The sequence below is a fragment of the Miniopterus natalensis genome, chromosome 17, assembly GCF_054644295.1.
Source record: "Miniopterus natalensis isolate mMinNat1 chromosome 17, mMinNat1.hap1, whole genome shotgun sequence".
In the NCBI taxonomy this organism is placed as follows: domain Eukaryota; kingdom Metazoa; phylum Chordata; class Mammalia; order Chiroptera; family Miniopteridae; genus Miniopterus; species Miniopterus natalensis.
Genome location: NC_142097.1, coordinates 27,653,603 through 27,670,534, shown reverse-complemented (window position 1 = coordinate 27,670,534; position 16,932 = coordinate 27,653,603). Strand labels below are relative to the sequence as shown.

Below are 16,932 nucleotides of genomic sequence, written 5' to 3'. Positions count from 1 at the left end.
CTTGCAGAGGAGGCGTTCGGGGCGCCCCGTGGGTCCTAAGGCGGGGCTTCTCCGGGCCGCTCCCCCGGGCCCCGGCTCCCCCTGCCCCTGGCTCCCGCGGGCTGAGAAGTAGTGACAACTCCGAACCCCCTCGCCCGGCAGCGACGCGGGCCGCCTCCGCCCCTCCGCGCGCCGCCTCCGCCCCTCCCTCCCCCACCCCTTCCTCCCGCTCTTTGTCTCCCCGGCGCCCTGCCTCCCCGCCACGCGCCCCCCGCATCGCCCCTTGCGAGGGACCCGGGAGAACCCCAGCCCACCCGACGCGACGCGCAACGGCCTGCCAGGCTGGGGGCCCGCGTCTGGAGGGCCGGGCGAGCGGGCGGGGAGGTGGCGCTCGCTCTCTCGCTCTCTCTCTCTCTCTCTCGCTCTCTCTCTCTCTCTCACGCGCGCGCGCGCACACTCACACACACACTCACTCACACACACACACACACACACACTCACGCACTCGCACGGAGCATCCTCCCATTAGGTCTCCCGGCCCAGCCCCGCCCGCGCCTCCAGCTCGCTGCATACCTTCTCCAGCTCTCCCGCACGCCCCCCCCCCCAGCTCCGGGACCCTCCCCACCGACCCCCACCCCGCTCCTGGGATGGAGCGGGTCCAGCCGGCCCGGAGCCCCCCGCGGCCGGGGTGACCGCCCCCGCCCCTCTCCCGCCCGGCCACCGCCCGGAGCACCATGGGCCCGGAGGGTTCCTCAGGCGCCGGACGCTGAAGAAGATGACTGATGCTGGAGGTGAGGGCCTGGGCCCCAAGGACCCCGAGGCGGACGGGGAAGCGGAGTCGGGTGGTCGGTCACTCGGGCTCGCGGTGGGACCCCGAGTGGGGTTGGATGGAGTGAGCGACAAGGGCCTTTCTTCCTTTATCCCTAAGGGGGCCGCGCGGAGCTCGGGAGCTGGGCTGTCAGGGGAGGGGACGGAGATGGGATTTGTGTCCCTAATCCTCTCCCTCCTGCCCGCCGTCCGGATAAATTAATTTTAAAAACTGGTGTGGAAGGAGGGGGAGAGGGCTTAACTCTTTCTTGCCCGACGCGGAGTTGGACCGATGGATTGGAAAGAAACTAGCCGAGAGGCTCTGACGGGGGCGTAGGGGCCCTGGGAGTGCAGTGGGTGCCCTGCCCTCCACCCCACGCCTTTCCAGCGGCACCTGGGGGGGGGGGGGGGGCGACGCTTGCCGACGCCCTAAACCCGGGCCTGTGCGAGAGGGGCTGGGCTCGCTCTAGCTGCACAGCTGCCTTCCCCTTCCTCCCCTCCCGGCCATTCCTTCCCAGCTTTTCCCAGTTGCACTTCTCTGTTGGTCCCTTTCGGCTCCTCCAGGGCTCCTCTCCTCTGGTCTTCCCCACGGGGGCTGCCCCTCTCCTGGCAGCAGATTCTCGTCTCTTCCCTCCCTCCTTGGGCCTCGTCAGGGCTGCTGGGGGCCCTCTCCACTGCTGCTTCCCCTAGCCCGCTCTGCCGTAGCGCTTCGGGCTCTTTCTTCCCTCTCTCTGGGCTCCCTGGATTGACATTGCCCCCCCATCCCCCAACCTGTCTGTTTCTACTACCCATTCTCTCTCCAGGGCTGTGCCCCTCTCTTTCTTTTTCTCCTTCCCTTGGGTCCCAGGAAGCTTGGAGCTCACCTGTCTCACTTTCTCCCAGAGAAGGGTCAAAGGTCATATAGGTGCTCCTCTTGGGGGGAATTGGAAGGAGTGGCCCAGGAGAGAGCCCAGGCTGTGTGCAGAGGGACAGGTTCATTTCCGCCCTGTGGCAGTTACCTCTGTGTGTGTGTGTGTGTGTGTGTGTAGGAGTGTGATGGCTCAGTTTTGGAATGAGGGGGTCGGGTGGGAGGGGCCTGCTGATTCCTGGATGTCCTGCTTCCCAGAGCAAGGAGGGTCCCCCATACACACCCCAGGGCGTTCGTTGTTGAAGGAAGGAAAAGAAAGCAGTTTGTGCTGAATCAGGATGGATGGGGCGCAGGTGTGAGCTGGAAGCAGACGGTGCTTGAAAGAGAACTTTCACCAGAGGATCTCCACCCTGGCCTGGGACCTTGAATGAAGAACACATGGGATCTCCATGTCAGGTAGTCTAAGAGAGGTGGCACCACAGCTGCCTTCGGGGAGCCTCCATTCTTATATTTAAAAACAAAATTTTTTCCCTTTCTTTTTTAATCCACACTCAAGGATATGTTTGTTTGCTTATTGATTTTAGAGAGAGAGGAAGGGAGAGAGAGAAAGAAACATCAATTGGTTGCCTCCGGTAGGCACCGGGCCAGGGATTGAGTCTGAAACCTGGATATGTGCCCTGATCAGGAATTGAACCTATGACCTTTCGGTGCACAGCACAACGCTCCAACCAACTGAGCCACACCACCCAGGGCTCCGTTCTCTTCAGAGAGTCCCCTAGTCTGGTGGGGAATACTGCCCCTCCTCAGGGAGCTTCCATTCTGATGCAGGGGAGATATGACCCAGTTAGGGAATCGATGAAGTATGAAAAATTCCTCATTTCCCAGTGGTTGCAGAAGGGTGGATTTAGAAATCATGTAGACAAATGGGAGGAGGGAGGGCTATCTAGGACAGCTTTCTGGAGGAGGTGGCAGCTGAGTCCTGGTCAGATGAAGCTTTGTGAGTGAATGAGGAAATCTGGTTTATTCTTAGGGGCAGACTCCCTTCCCATCTGGTTCTTCAGGGCAGGAAGAGAGGTCCTAAAACTTCTTTGCTACTGGCACCCAGAGTTCAAGAATGGCAGGAGGGTTCTTGGAGGGCCCATGTCCCTTCTGTTACCTCATTTCCTGTTTTCAGCCTCAAGCATCCATAAAGCCTGCTTCTCCCAGTTCTAGCCAGTATGGGCCAGCTACCTTCCCTCTACCTTCCTCCCCTCAGTGTCCTTTCCTCATGAACACCCTCCAAAAATGCAGATCATCACCCAGGATAGGGCTGGGGGGCAGGAGACCAGGGTCAAGGTTGAGTTCTGCCAATTATCTCTTGCATCTCAGTTTTCCCATCTGTAAAGTGGGGATATTAAGAATCCCAAGCCTGGCTATCTGTGAGATAATGTCTATGTAATAACAGGACAGTTGGAAAAGACCCCAGCAGGCATGTGCCCTAGCTTTCTTACACCTACCAAATACATGGTCTAGCCCAGTGACCTGCCCTTCTCATGCAGACCTGAGTGTTGGAAGTAAGTGGGGATCATGTCCCAGCAATGCAGTGTGCCCCCGCCCCTGAGCTTCCTCACTCTCCCTTCATCCAGTACTCCTCTGCCACTCTGACACCCAGATCTTGGTTTTGGCTGCTGCAATCCTCTATCTGCTAGGAAGCCTGCCTCAATTGTTTCAGCTGCATATACCCTGCTCCCCAACTTCCCTCCTTGCTTCCCACCAAAACACAAAAACAACCCCCCACCCGTCCACACTTTTTCCCAGAACATGCTTGATGCATCATAGGTTTGGCTGTCCACTGTTGTGCTGTGAGTACTCATACCCTATGGCATCTGTGAGTTTGTCTAGAACTGTGAGTTTGTCCAGAACAGTGGCTCTGCTGCTAATGGATTCAGCTTCCTGAACAGCTCGTGTTCAGGAAAGCAGGTGGTGAGCGCACCAGTGATGGGGGTAGAGGAGGCAGGACTGGGTGATGGGTGGGAAAATGGATGGGTGGATGGTATGAACTGATGGATGCAAAGATGGATGGATGGATGGATGGATGGATGGATGGATGGATGGATGGATGGATGGATGTGCAAGTAAATGGATGGATAAATAGGGAGGTAGACGGATGGATAGATAGAAGAACTTGAGTTCTGGTCCTGATATTGCCATTAAATTGTTATGTGATCTTAGGTTATTCTCTGGTTTCTTTATTTGTAAAATGTGAGGACTGGATTTAATCATCTCCAAGATTTCTCCCAGATTTTCAGTTGGACAATTTATGATGATTAAAAGTTTTTCGGGAAGGCTAATGATGGAAAGGCCCAAGAGAGTGAAGGCCCAAGAAAAGTTCAGTGACCTGGATGGAGGCACACAGCAAATCAGCGGGGACCATGACCGCAGGACTCAGCCTGTGTATACACCCTGGACCTGCTTCTGCCTCCTGCCCCATCCATCACAATCTGGGCTACAGTTCAGATAACTTCTCTTCCAGGGGCCAGAGGAAGAGTTCTGAGGGAAAGTGCAGTGCCAGAAGCCAGGAGCAGGTTGCCATTGGCACCTCCCTGGCCTCCACCAATCTAAACCGCTTACTCACGGTCTTTTTCTCTCTCTCTCCAGCTCTCTTGAGTCATGGCTTCTTCAAAGCTACGAGAACCTGCTGATGAGGTTTTTGGTAAGTTCTGTTTGGCTCTATCTAGCCAAGGCCACCTGGCACTTGGGGTGGGGAGGAGGCAGGAGTTCCTTGGGGACTTTAGTGTGTGTGTGTATGTTGTGGTCTTATTAAGTGCTGTCTCATGCCAGGTACTAGGCTAGCACCCCCCTCTCACACATACTGTCTCACTGAATCCTCACAATAATGCTAAGAAGTGTGCCCATTTTACAGACAAGGAGCCTAGGACACTGAATGCTGGACTGACTTGCTTTAAAGATCAGATGGCAAGTTAGTGTCAGAGCTGGGACTCCAGACTGCCTAACTCCCTGCTCTCAGTCACTGTACTGTGCACCTGTGTCCCCCAGCACAGGTGACACACAATGCTTTTAAGGTGCATAAATAAGGGATCTCACTCTGCACAGATGTGCATGGAAATCAAATGTATAACACACACACTCAGCCACAGTACACACCAGGGTGCATGCACACACCTGCCTGTGCCAGCATTTACACCCTGCAGCCTTCCTATTGTGTGGATTGGAGAAAGATGACCAGGCAGGGCAGAGTTCCCAGCATACAATGGGGTGGAAAGGCTGTTTCCCAGCTGGATTCGGTGCAGGAGTCAGTGAGCAAAAGAACACGGAGGAACATGGAGGAGAGATGGAGACAGAAGCGCCTGAAGCCTGTAACATGTGTGCAGTTTTCATAACTCACATTGGTGTGCATGACCTTGAGAGGCTCCTGAGTGTGGAAGGGCATAGGGCCTCCCAACTTCCCCTCCTCTGCCCTCTCCTCATTCCTACCTTCCTTCCCTTTCCTCCTCCCCCTCCCCTGCTCACCTCATTCACCCCTGCCACCTCCAGTGCCCTGGCAATGCCAGGGGCTGCTGCTGAATGCTGCTGAATGCTGCTTTCCACTCGCCCTCCCTGGGGTCTGTGCACTGGAGGGTTTGCCTCTGGGACTCCCCCAGCCTTAAACTGCCGCTGGGCCTCAGGCTTGGAGCTGCTCCATCTCCACCCAGGCCTGGGCTCACCTCTGGCCTGACAGATGAGCTCCCTTTCTGAGGCTTTTCGTTCTCTACTCCCTCTCCTCCATCCCAATCCTTTCTTTGTTCCTTCCCCCGGACCTGCTGAGGTGGCGGCCAGCCCATCAGCTTCTTGGTGCGAAAGGCAATTAAATATTCAAGACTCCCCACTGCCCTGGGCCAGAGTAACTCCCAGCAGGAGAGTTGGGAGGAGAGGATCTGGAGGGAGGGATGGAAGTAGGTGAGGGGAGCCTGTTAAACTAAGGGACTGGAGGAGAGACTGGCCCCACCTTGCTCCCTCGATCCTCCAAGGTAAAATGACCATGGTCCCCATGTGGCCGAGAGTCAGGAGCAAAAGGCCCTTCTCCTTGCCCTCCTCTTCCTCCCCATGCATATGCATGTATGTGAGCGTGTGTAACACGGACATGTACAAACTATTTTATTGTGGGGAATCAAAGTAAAGACCACTGCACTCCATCATGTCATTCAGGGTGGCTGGGCACCAGCTGAGTCCCAGCACCCTCAGAGTGGCTAGAGCACTGGCCTGGGAGCCAGGAGACCTGGATGCTATGACCTCTGCATCCTGGGTCAAACTTTTCCTCTGCCAGCCTCAGTTTCCCCACCTGTTAAATGAGGGTTTGGACTCAAAGGTAACTCCCATCTAGGTCTCAGAGGAGGTATAGTGGGCTTGGTAGTTACAAACTGAACTTCTGGAGCCAGGCTGCCTATAACCTCGGCCAGCTCTTCAGCCCTATTAAGGCTGCCTGGGGATTCCCAGAGTCTCTTCCTCATAGGGTTGCGGGGAGGTTTAAATGAGCTAGTAATTGTGAAGCACTTAGACTGGTGCCCAGCACAGTGAAAGCTCAGTATTAGCTCTTATTATCCTGTCTTCAGTCCTCAGTCCTCACTGCTTCCAGGAAATGCCTGGAGATTGCCTGTCAGGGGCCAGCTCCCTCCCCAGCTCAGCCCAGGGCCTGCAAACACCAGAAGTGAAGGAGGGGTGGCTCAGGGACTAGACCAGTGGTGTCACACCTGGAGTCCAAGATAGCAGTCTCTTGGCAGAACCTCTCCCTTCTCCAAGCTGCTACCAGTTGCTCCAGGACAAATGCCTCTCTGGTCCACCCTCCCCCTTCAGCCAGGCCAGTGTCTTCTCCTTGCAGGCCACACTGGTGCCTGCTGAGCCCCAGACACTCCAAGCCCATGACCATACAATCCCCTCTTCTTCTTTCTACAACCTTGGCTCTTTATTGTGACCCACACCTCAGCCTGGCTACCTCATCTAAAACAGCAGCCCCCCAGTCACTGCCTGTCTTCATCTATTTGACAAATACTAGAGCTTCAAACCCGTGCCAGGCTCTGTTCCAGGCCCTGGGGAGACAGCACTGAACAAGCCAGACAAAGCCACTGCCATCGTGGGCAATTGCTTGTCAGTGACCCTCACCAGCACCTATGTGTAACTGGAGTCCATCTCTGCCTAGCTCTGCACCAGTCCATGGAAGTGTGACTTTGCCTCAACATGTCAAACACCTACTGGGCACCTACCCTCTGCCAGGCCCCGCACCAGGCTCTCAGGGTACACGGTGGACAGTCAAAGGTGTCACCTTCTGCTGGCAGGGACACTCATTCCCAACCAGATCATAGTGGCAGGCCTGAAGAGGGATGGCTATCCAGAGTGGGTGGAGGTGACGAGGTAATGTGTTGGAGTTGAGGGCCAGACAACGGAGCTGAGGGTGATGGAGCGGAGAGAGTAGCGGGAGCGCAGGGAGGGAGGTGGGAAACGAAGGCAGAGGTGGGCACCGGGTGCCAGTGAAAGCGGTTTCATACAGTTCCTGCTACCACCACCACCAGCTGGTGCCTGTGAGCACTTACCAAGTTATAGGCGTTATGGGGAAGCACTTTCTGTGAATAATCTTATTTAATGCTCACAGCAGCCCTCTAAGGAAGATACTTCTGTTATGACCCCATTTTACAGATGAGGAAGCTGTTAGCTAAATGTAACTTGTTCAGGGCCACCCAGCCAGCAAGTGGCAGGATAGGATTCAGCCTGGGCCACCTGGCTCCAGGGGCTCTTAACCAAGGTGTTCATATCAGAGCAGGTGCAGAGGAGGGAATGTGGGCAACACGGGAGAGTGTGGGGTGGGCCTCTGGGGACTTGAATGGAGGGCTGAGGGGCATGGACTTTATGTTGGGACAACACTCCCCACCCCTCACCCCTGACCTTTTGCTTGGGGTTTCTAAAGCAGAGGAGTATGGGACACAGTCAGAAATGTGCTTTAGGAAATTTCTTCTAGCTAATGGAAAGTGGGTGGGGAGGCAGAACAGAGCCTGGCACACATTAGGAGCAGGGAACTAAAATGGACAAATGCTGAGGCCATGTTCTGGGATGATAGGGGTGGGGGTGGGGGGTGGAGGGTGAGGTGGGAGGAGGGCAGCTGGGGAAGGCCTGAGCCAAGGCAATTCAGTCCTGTTGGAAAGGAGAGGCCAGGTTCCAGGGGTGTGAGGAGGCAAATCTATTCTTTTAATATTTACTAACCACTATATACCAGGTATCATTCTATGCCTGTGCCAGAGCAATAAACAAAATAGTAACATCTGCCCTCCTGGAGCTGGCGTGGAGGCAGCGTGGAGTGTGGAGACAGACAGCAAACTAAATAAGTAAAACATAGTGTGCTAGGGAATGATACATGATATAGGAAAAGATAGTGCAGAGGGTCTGGGAGTATTTAAATTGGGTAGTTGGGGAAGCCCTCGGTGAAAGTATTTAAGCAAAGACCTGAAGGAAGTGAGGGAAGAACCAGGCAGAAATCTGTGGCTGGAGCCTGCAGGACAGGAAGAGAAAGTGCAAAGGCCCTGAAGTGCAGGGTAGTCTTGCAGGAGGAAGAGCAGGAGGCCTGGACAGCTGGAGTGGAGGGAGGGAGAGCGAGAGAAGCAGAAGCTCAGAGAGGTGGCACAGACTGCCTCTCAGAGGGCAGCTGGACTCAGTCTGGAGGGCCACTGGGAGACTGGTTCTTACTGTGTGAGGTGGAAATCACTGGAGGGTTCTGAGCAGAGGACTGACACTGGCTGACATGCTTTATCAGGATCACTCTGGCGACTGTGTTGAAAATAGACTGTGAATGGGAAAAGGAGGAGGGAATGCCAGCTGGGAGGCAAGGGGCAATGGTGACCTGGGGGGGGATTCTCTTTCGTCTCCCCTCTCCTTCCCTCCTCTCCCCTCCTCTTCTGCACACTCTTCACTCCCCTTTTCTTCCCATACACATACATGTATGTGAGTGTGTGTAACACAGACACATACAAACTCTATTTTATGGTGGGAAATCAAAAGTGGAGAGACTAGCACTGCGCTCCCCATTAGACGCACGCACTGGTCACTCAGCCTCCACCATCGCCAGCTCATGGATTAGTCTTGCTCCATTTATATCCCTTTGCTCTCTCCACTCCTCTTCCCCTGGATTATTTTGAACCTAATCCAAAACATCTTGTCATTTCACCATAAATATTTCATTATGTCTAGATATATGTCAGAAGTAGAGCTAATAGGAACTGTGTGGATGGATCGGTTTGTAGGGTGGGAGGGAGACAGGGTGACTCCAGGGTTTGGTCTGAGCAGTTGGAAGGAGGAAGCTGCCATTTGCTGAGCTGGGCAGACTGGGAGGAGCAGCTTGGGGGCAGGGAGTCCAGTTTTGACATGCACACTGAAGATGGCCATTGGGCATCCACGTGGAGATGTCAAGTAGGCAGCTGGACACATGAATGACCAACTGGGCCTGGGGCTGAGGGGGCAGGGCAGCTTGGAGCTGTCTGGATGGGGTGACCAGGTGGAGGATGAGGCCATTCACTGAGCCAGGGAACAGAGAAGAGGCCAGTCTGAGGCACGGTGGTGGGTTTGTTTTGATATGACAAGTGCCCTGGCACATGCTGAGGTGCCCAGGCTTGGAATTCAGGGGAGGGGCCAGGCTGGAAATAGACATAGGTGGTCAAGCCAGGAGAGCCACTGGGGTGTCTCCAGAAACGAGAAAGAGGAGCAGCAACACAGGACGGGCATGGGTGATGGGACAGGGGTCCCGGAGATCATTGGGGCTGGAGTGGGGAAGAAAGGTCTTAATCCACCCTGAAGTCTCAGAAGAACTTTTTTTTCTTAGAGACATCAGTGCCAAGGTCAGGGACTGGGAGACACTGCAGAGTGAGGGCTTCATTCTCAGGTGGAGCAAATGGAAAATGAAACTCAAAGCAACAGGGCTTATGCATGATTCACTGGGTTTGCCAACTCTTCTCCCAGGTTGGACCTCGTCCTGGACCACAGACCCCAGGACAGGAGACACAGGCTTCAGGGGACTGTGGGTTTTCCTCCCTGCCACTGTCACTGCCACTGGCTTGTGTGTATGTGTCGGGCGGGGGGGGGGGGGGGTGCGGTGCAGGGATCCCTCTGCTCCAGTTCAACTGAGAGCCCTCTAGATGCTCAATAGTACTGTACCTGAGCATGGCACATCAAGCCAGTGTCCCCAGGGGAGCCATTCTCTGGAGCCAGACTAGCCAGGCTCAAATCCTAGACCATTGCTAGACGGTGGCTTCAATCAAGAGACTTAACCTCTTTGAGCCTCATTTGTTCAGCTCTAAAATGTGTATAACTATCCCTAGCCTGGCGCATAGTAGGCACTTCTCCAGCGATTGCCATTGTTACCGTGATCTCTCCAGCCTCATCCCCCAGCCCTTCCCTCCACAAACATACCCTCCAGTTGCCTGGAGGTGCCCCCTTTGCCCTGCTTCCCTGCTTCCCAGCATTGCATATACCAGTCTTGCCAACCTCCTCTCTCATAAACGCCAACCCAGATCTTGAGACCCAGCTTTGGCGTGTCCTCCTCTGACCCATCCAAACAGGGCAGTCCTGTCCCCCTCTGTGCCTGTGAGAGGTTCCACTACACTGCTGTATCTATGTGCTGACATGTCTGGTTCCCCTGGAGAGTGTGAGAGACCCTGGTTCCCATCTCATCTGCACTCCCAGTGCCTGGCACTTGGAAACATTCATTGAATGTCTGGGGTGTGAGCGCAGGTGGACACATGAGGGTGGGCCTCTGGGCTTGCTGTCCTCATGCGTCTGGTCTCTGCCCCCTTCACCCGGTTCACAGACCTAGACTTGGCTGTGCCAGAGACGGTCAGACTGGACAGCAGTTTACACAAAGCCCGGGCCCAACTGCTGGCCAAGGGCCGTAGACATCGGCCTTCCCGCTCCAGGCTTCGGGACAGTGCCAGCTCTGCGGAGGATGGTGAAGGCTCCGATGGGCCCGGAGGCAAGGTTGGGGCAACCCACCCAATCACACATACCCCACCCACCCTTCTTGCCCCTGGAAGGTCCCTCCAACCCCTCTTCCCAGGAGACCACAGCCCCCAGGCTTCTGACATGATAATGTTCACACACTTTAGCTGCCTTCACTTCTGGCTCATTTCATCCTTTCAAGAAAGAGATTGTCATCTCCATCTTACAGATGAGAAAACTGAGGCTCAGAGGTTCCCTAACAAAGTCACACAGTAATTGAAGGAGGTGGGATCCAACCCCAGCCTATGTGACTGAAAGCCTGTTTCCCACCTCTCTCACTGCCCAGCCACCCCTCCGCCCCGCATGGGGAAACCCTCCCTCCAGGCCCCCGAGAGACCCAGGAGTCCAGGCTCCATGCCTCAGAGGCTCCGGTGCAGTTTCCAGGGTGAACCTGGCTCCCAGCCCCTCCGGGGAGCGGGGAGGAGGGATGGCGGTGAGCAGCTGCCCTCTCCCGCAGGTGACCGACGGCTGCGGGAGCCCCCTGCACCGGCTGCGCTCGCCTTTGCACTCGGGCCCAGGGTCTCCGGCCGTGGGCTCTTTCTGCCTGGAGCCTCCGGGGTTGCGGCGCAGCCTGGATGAGGACGAGCCGCCACCGTCGCCGCTCACCCGCTACCGGCCCCTGCACAACGCCGCTTCGCACGAGGGCCTGGCCGCCGCCTCCTGCTCGCCGCCGCGCTCCGCGCCCTCCTCCGACAGCTCGCCCAGCTTCGTGCGCCGCCACCTGCGCGCAGAGCCGCACAGCGAAGGTGAGCCGGCCCGCGCGGCTCCCCCTGCTGGCGCGCGCGGGGACCGCAGCGCTACCGAGGCGCAGGGCTGGACCTAGGGACAGGGTGGCTTGGGGGGAGTTGAGGGGTACTAACACCACGCTTCATTCATTCATCTGAGAGCCTACGATGTGCCAGGCACTGCTGGGCACTCGGCACACAAGCGAGCAATCAGATGCAGTTCTCATCTTCCTGGGGCTTGTAGTTTCAGGGAGAAATAATGAAATAATTCCTTATAGTCTAGGGGGAAGCAATCAAATCATCCCTTCATTAAATGTATACTTACAAGCTGTAACAAGTGCTATGTGAGAAACGTGCACGGTGGTGGGAGAGTATATATAAGGTGACAGGACCTAGTTGGGAGCATCCTGGAAGGCTTCTCTGAGGAAGTGACATGTGGTGCAAGATTGGAAGGCTGGTTAGAAGTTGGCCAAGATAAAATGAGCAGTAAACAGTAGTGGTCCCTGCCTTTTCAGAGTGGTTTGTGGTTTGCATGAGGCTTTCATAAACATCCCATTAGGTTCCATGAAACAGTCAAGTGTAATTATTCCCATATTCAAGACGAAGGAAGCTCAGAAAGTTAAAGTGACTTTTCCTAGGTCACACAGCTAGTGAAGGGCACCAGAGCCAGGCTGCATGATCCTAAGTCAGGAGAATTTCTACCACCTCACACTGGCAGCTGAAGGAGACAGACAGGCCACCACACAGGCTATTTTCTCCCCCCTTCCCCAAAAGATGACAGCCGGGATGCCAGCCCACCTGAGCCCGCCAGCCCCACCATCGGCCTGGACAAGAAGACTCGCCGGAAGTTCCTGGACCTGGGGTAAGGGGAGGAGGGGCCAGAACGAAAGGCTTGGAGCTGATGGGGCACAGGGTAGCATAGTGGGCAGCACTCCCCACTCCCCCTTCTTTCCCCATAGGGTCACCTTACGCCGAGCATCTACTAGCAAGAGCCGGAAAGATAAGGGCAGCAACCGCCTGTCCATGGGCAGCAGGTAAGAGGTACCCACTGCGCCTCAGCCACAGATTCTGCCCATAATTCCCTGAGGGTCCGGCTCTTCCCGCGGTGCCCACACCCATGCGGGGTGCTCTCTCCACAGGGAGTCAGTGGAAGGGTCCAGCAGGTCAGGGGGCTCCCCGTTCCTGCCCTTTTCCTGGTTCACGGACAGTGGCAAAGGCTCAGCGTCCTCCGGCAGCACCACCTCCCCTGCCTGCTCCCCTAAACATGAGAGCTTCAGCCCTAAGAAGTCAGCTTCTCAGGTAAATCCATGTCCTTCTTGCCCCCGTACTGGCCCTTGAGCTCAGGTGACGTGAGGGCATACTCCACCCTGGCTCAGGCAGGGATCCTAGCGTCCGTTTGCCCTTCATAGAGCCATTCAGTGATTCATTCATTCATCCATCTTTGAGTTTGTGCATTCACTTGTTCACTCATTCATATTCTGAGTAGTTAATTTGCTCATTCATTCATTGCTTCATCCATTCAACACACATCGCTGAATGCTGTGAGTCCCCTAGCATATACCCATTCCTGCTAACTTTCCTGCCTGACACAGTTCTAGCCCCATGTCCTGTCTTAGGAGCTGGGCGACCTGCATTGGGGGGGTGGTTTGGGGGATACGGAGATGGATAGGATCTCAGCCTAGCTTGTGCTCACAAAGCGCACAACCCTGTGGGAGAAGTGAGGCCAAGTAACAGAAGCAACAGTGAGCATCTGCTTATGTCCACACAGCACTCTATAAAGTTGCAAAGCATGTTTGCGCTTTATGCTCACGAAGGCTCAGTGAGGTAGGGAAGGCAGGCATGCCCACCCCCATTGTACAGATGACCAAATGAGGCCCAGGAGAGAAGGGACTTGCCCATAGGCACACGTGGACTGACTCGCCAGGCTCTACCCCCAGCCCAGCGTTTGTTCTATGGTTCTGTTCCTTATTTGCAGCTGGGGTAGAGGAGAAGATCAGAAAGCTAGGAATTTAGGGTGGAAGGGGTCTCTTCTCACCTGAGACTTCCTTCTTTCTTCCTTCCCAGCATGCCCTCCATTTCTTCCTTCCCTTGTGCTGGGCCCTGGGAGTACCACAGTGAACAGACACAGCCCAGGCCCTCACAGAGTTCACAGGCTAGTGAGGACAAGGACCACTAATCAGGCACTTATCAGCCAAGGCACCAGAGGCCATGGTGGGGAAGCAGCAGGCAGGGACACCTGACACAGCGTAGGGGAATCCCTGTAGGAAGTGCTGACTTAGTCAGAGACCTCCTTCATTCCTGCTAACTATTCTGCCTGGCTCAGTTCTAGCCCCATGTCCTCAGAGGCCTCAGATTCTGATGCTTCTCAGGAATCACCATGTCATATGTGCCTGCCCAGCTCGTGCTCATGCATAGGGTGCACTGAGCAGCTCCTGGTGCCTAATCTAGGACTTCATCTCCATCCAGATGGGGGTGGGTGGGCTGGGGAGACTCCCTTGGGCTGGGGGCAAGCTTTCTCCTCAGTGGCATGCACTCCCTCCATCTAGGAATCCACCCTGAGTGACGACTCCACACCCCCCAGCAGCAGCCCCAAGATCCCGAGTGGTTCCCGGCAGGAGGCCAAGTGTTCCTACCCCTACCACACGCTGTCCCAGTCTTCGGATGAGGTGAGCAGGCCCTGGCCTCTGACTATGCCTGGTGTGCAGCCACAGGCCACAGCTTCCCCCCTCACTCTCCTTGGTCTCCACCCCAGTTCCTGGATGAACCTCTCCCCACCATCCACCACTGGACCAGTCAGCAGGTGGGCCAGTGGCTGCACAGCCTCAACCTGGAGCAGTATGCTGCTGAATTTGCTGCACGGCAGGTGGACGGCCCGCAGCTACTGCAGCTGGATGGAAGCAAACTGAAGGTGGGTCAGAGTAAAAGGGCCCTTACCCAGCGGAGTCTGAGGCAAACTTCAAGGATTGGGATCCCCTCATCCTGACCTTGTCACTCCCTTGAGGCCCATGCCCTAACCTCTTACCTCTAGGTAGGGCCCTTGGCCTAATCTCTGTACTCTAGCATGGGTTCTCAGTCTGACTTGAAACTCAAACCCAGTTCTTCAGTTTGACCTTCAATCTCCAGACCTTGACCTCTAGGACTTCATATCATCTGACTCTTGACTCTGATGAGTCTCCTGGTATCATGGGAAGCAGGCCTCTCCCCTGATCACCTTGTCTGATTCTGTCTTGGAAGTGAGTGGTAATGGGGTGGATCAGCAGGGGCCTCTGATCTCTGTACTGGGAGATTTCTGGTCTGTTTCCACCTCCCCACTGAGTTGCTTGGGGAAAGGGTGGAGAGTCCCCCAGGAAGTCTCCAGCGGAGAGGGACCTCACCAACTGACCAGTTGTGTGACCTTGGGCAAGTTACTCCCCATCTCTGGGCATCAGGGTGATGTCCCCGCTGAAATTCTGAGTGGAAGAGTGGGAGCCAAGGATTATGGGAAGTGGAGGACAGCAGGTAGGGTGGTGGTAAAGGGCCTAGTACTCTCTACCCTCATCTCTTCCAACTACACCCATTCCGAATTCTTGCCCAGGGATTCTGATCTACTGGCAGGTCTGGGAGGTGGAGGCTACACTTCAAAGAGGACAGGTTGTGTTCCAGAGAGGGTACAACTGAGCACAAAGAACTTGGAGCGGTTCTGGGGGCCCTTTCCCTCACCCTCTGATTCCTCCCCCAGAGCCTGGGGCTCAGCAGCTCGCAGGACCGGGCCCTGGTGAAGCGGAAGGTGAAGGAGCTGGCAGCGGCTGCGGAGAAGGAGCGCAAGGCCCAGGAGAAGGCTGCCCGGCAGCGTGAGAAGCTCCGGCGCAGGGAGCAGGAGGCCAAGAAGAGCTAGAGGAGAGTGAGGCAGGCATGGCACCCAGGCACGGGCAGCCACCGGGCACGGCGGGCACAGGTCTCCCCAGGGAAGCAGAGCCTGGGCGCCAAGCTTGGGCTGGCCTGTCCCCACGCTCTCAGGGGGTACATGCCCCCTCACCTTGTCCCTCTGTCTGGATCAAGATCCCCCAGAAAGGGAGAACCCAGGGAGAGGGCCCAGTAATAAATGGATTTCAAGGACTCATTTGGCACAGAGTTCCTGGGGGAGATGGCAGATTATGGGGAGAGGGCAGAGAGGCCAGGGCTGAAGCCAGTCTGGGAGCCTGGAGGTACCTGGGTTAGTCTGACCCTTTGTCCTCAGGCCACAGTGGGCCTGAGGCTGGCAGTGAGCTAGCATGCCTCCAGAGGCCCTGACATGGGCCCAGGGTCTCAGGGCTCAAAGAGGTGGCTGAGCATCTCGGCAGGTGTAGGTGGATGGAGTTGTTCCTCTCTAGCTCTCCAAGGTGGCTGTGTGTGGGGGAAGCTCTGTTCTGTTCCCAGGGGGGCCAGTGGGCACCGCAACAAGCTGCACTCAGGGTAGACTCCCAGTCTACCTGTTCAACAGGAGAGCAGAGGAAGCAGCATGGTTGTCCCATGTGGTCCTTGCAGGACTTCAGGAGAAGGAAGGATGAAACCCTCCTTCTTTTCCCCTTCCCTGTCCTGTGGTCCCAATGATGAGATGACATCCCCACAAGTCTGCCCCTCCTGGGGCCGTAAGGCCGACACCTTGGCCTGCTCTCTAAGGCAGGCCCACTTCTCCTCCTGCTGCCCTCTAGAGCACCTGAGCCCTCCCTAGGGACAGAACAAACTTAGGAGCTGGTAGAAACAAAGGACACCCCCTACCAATGCCTATGTGGGACTGAACTGGAGAATCCTTACCCTAGCCAGGCAGAGGCAAGTCTAGGTCCCCTGGCAGCTGCTAGAATGGAAGGGTCAGCCCTCCCCTATCTGCCCAGGTCCCCAATGGGCCTCAGTGAGCCCCAGAACTGGAAGACAGTGCCAACTCTGACTACAAGGAGGGGTGGGGCGAGCCCCTACCCCCATGGGGATGGAGTGTATTCCAGTAGCCCACAGATGGCATCTGTCCTTGTAGGGAGGGAGCATTTGGGGCTATAAAACTAGCCCAGCTTCTGGGGCACTGGCCAGAGTTAACAATGGGGCCATGGGGCCTCTGATTAGAAGCCCCCTCTACCTCCTCCCATCTGCCTAGAGTGGTGGATGGGACCCAGTGCATGCCTACTCCGCTCATTCCTGCCCAGGGCCCGTGGTTTGAGGGCCACCCCTGGCCCTTGGACCCAGCCCTTTGCTCTTTGCTGTCTGTGCTGGGAAAGGGGCTTCAGAGGGAAACTGAGATATGGGGGCAATGGCACCACCTGGGCCCGGTGGAGGAGCTGGTGGGGAGGTTGAAAGGCACCCAGGTCCTTGAAACTATCAGGAGCTGTATGGGTGCCCACCTGCATGTGAAGGGGGAGGCAGTACTCAATTTATTTCAATAAACACTTATGATGTGCCAGTGATCTTTCTGCCTTCCTAGTTGGGGGGTGGCCTGGGTCAGGCAGCTGTGCTGTGCCCAGTGTGGTGGGGTGACTGTCCCTGGGTGCTGCGCTGTCAGGTTCTGAATGGATGGCTGTGTCTGCTGTTGTACTCGTAGTACACACTGAGTCAAGCCCT

General features: G+C 56.1%; 1 protein-coding gene across 5 annotated transcripts; it reads left to right on the top strand.

The window, feature by feature from the left end:
• The first annotated feature begins 442 nt into the window (after nt 1-442).
• Nucleotides 443-16,778, top strand: SAMD14 (sterile alpha motif domain containing 14). Of its 5 annotated transcripts, none has more exons than XM_087826184.1 (10): nt 639-770; nt 4,271-4,325; nt 10,455-10,621; nt 11,100-11,388; nt 12,142-12,229; nt 12,327-12,401; nt 12,507-12,666; nt 13,914-14,033; nt 14,120-14,275; nt 15,086-16,778. In XM_087826184.1, the coding sequence occupies exons 2-10, from the start codon at nt 4,283-4,285 to the stop codon at nt 15,239-15,241; spliced, it is 1,254 nt and encodes a 417-aa protein (XP_087682310.1). In that variant the 5' UTR covers nt 639-770; nt 4,271-4,282; the 3' UTR covers nt 15,242-16,778. The 5 variants fall into 5 exon arrangements, with proteins under 5 accessions (XP_087682314.1, XP_087682310.1, XP_087682312.1 ...); XM_087826185.1 differs by lacking the exon at nt 639-770 and adding an exon at nt 1,817-2,089; XM_087826188.1 differs by lacking the exon at nt 10,455-10,621 and having other exon boundaries at nt 443-770.
• Nucleotides 16,779-16,932: the final 154 nt, after the last annotated feature.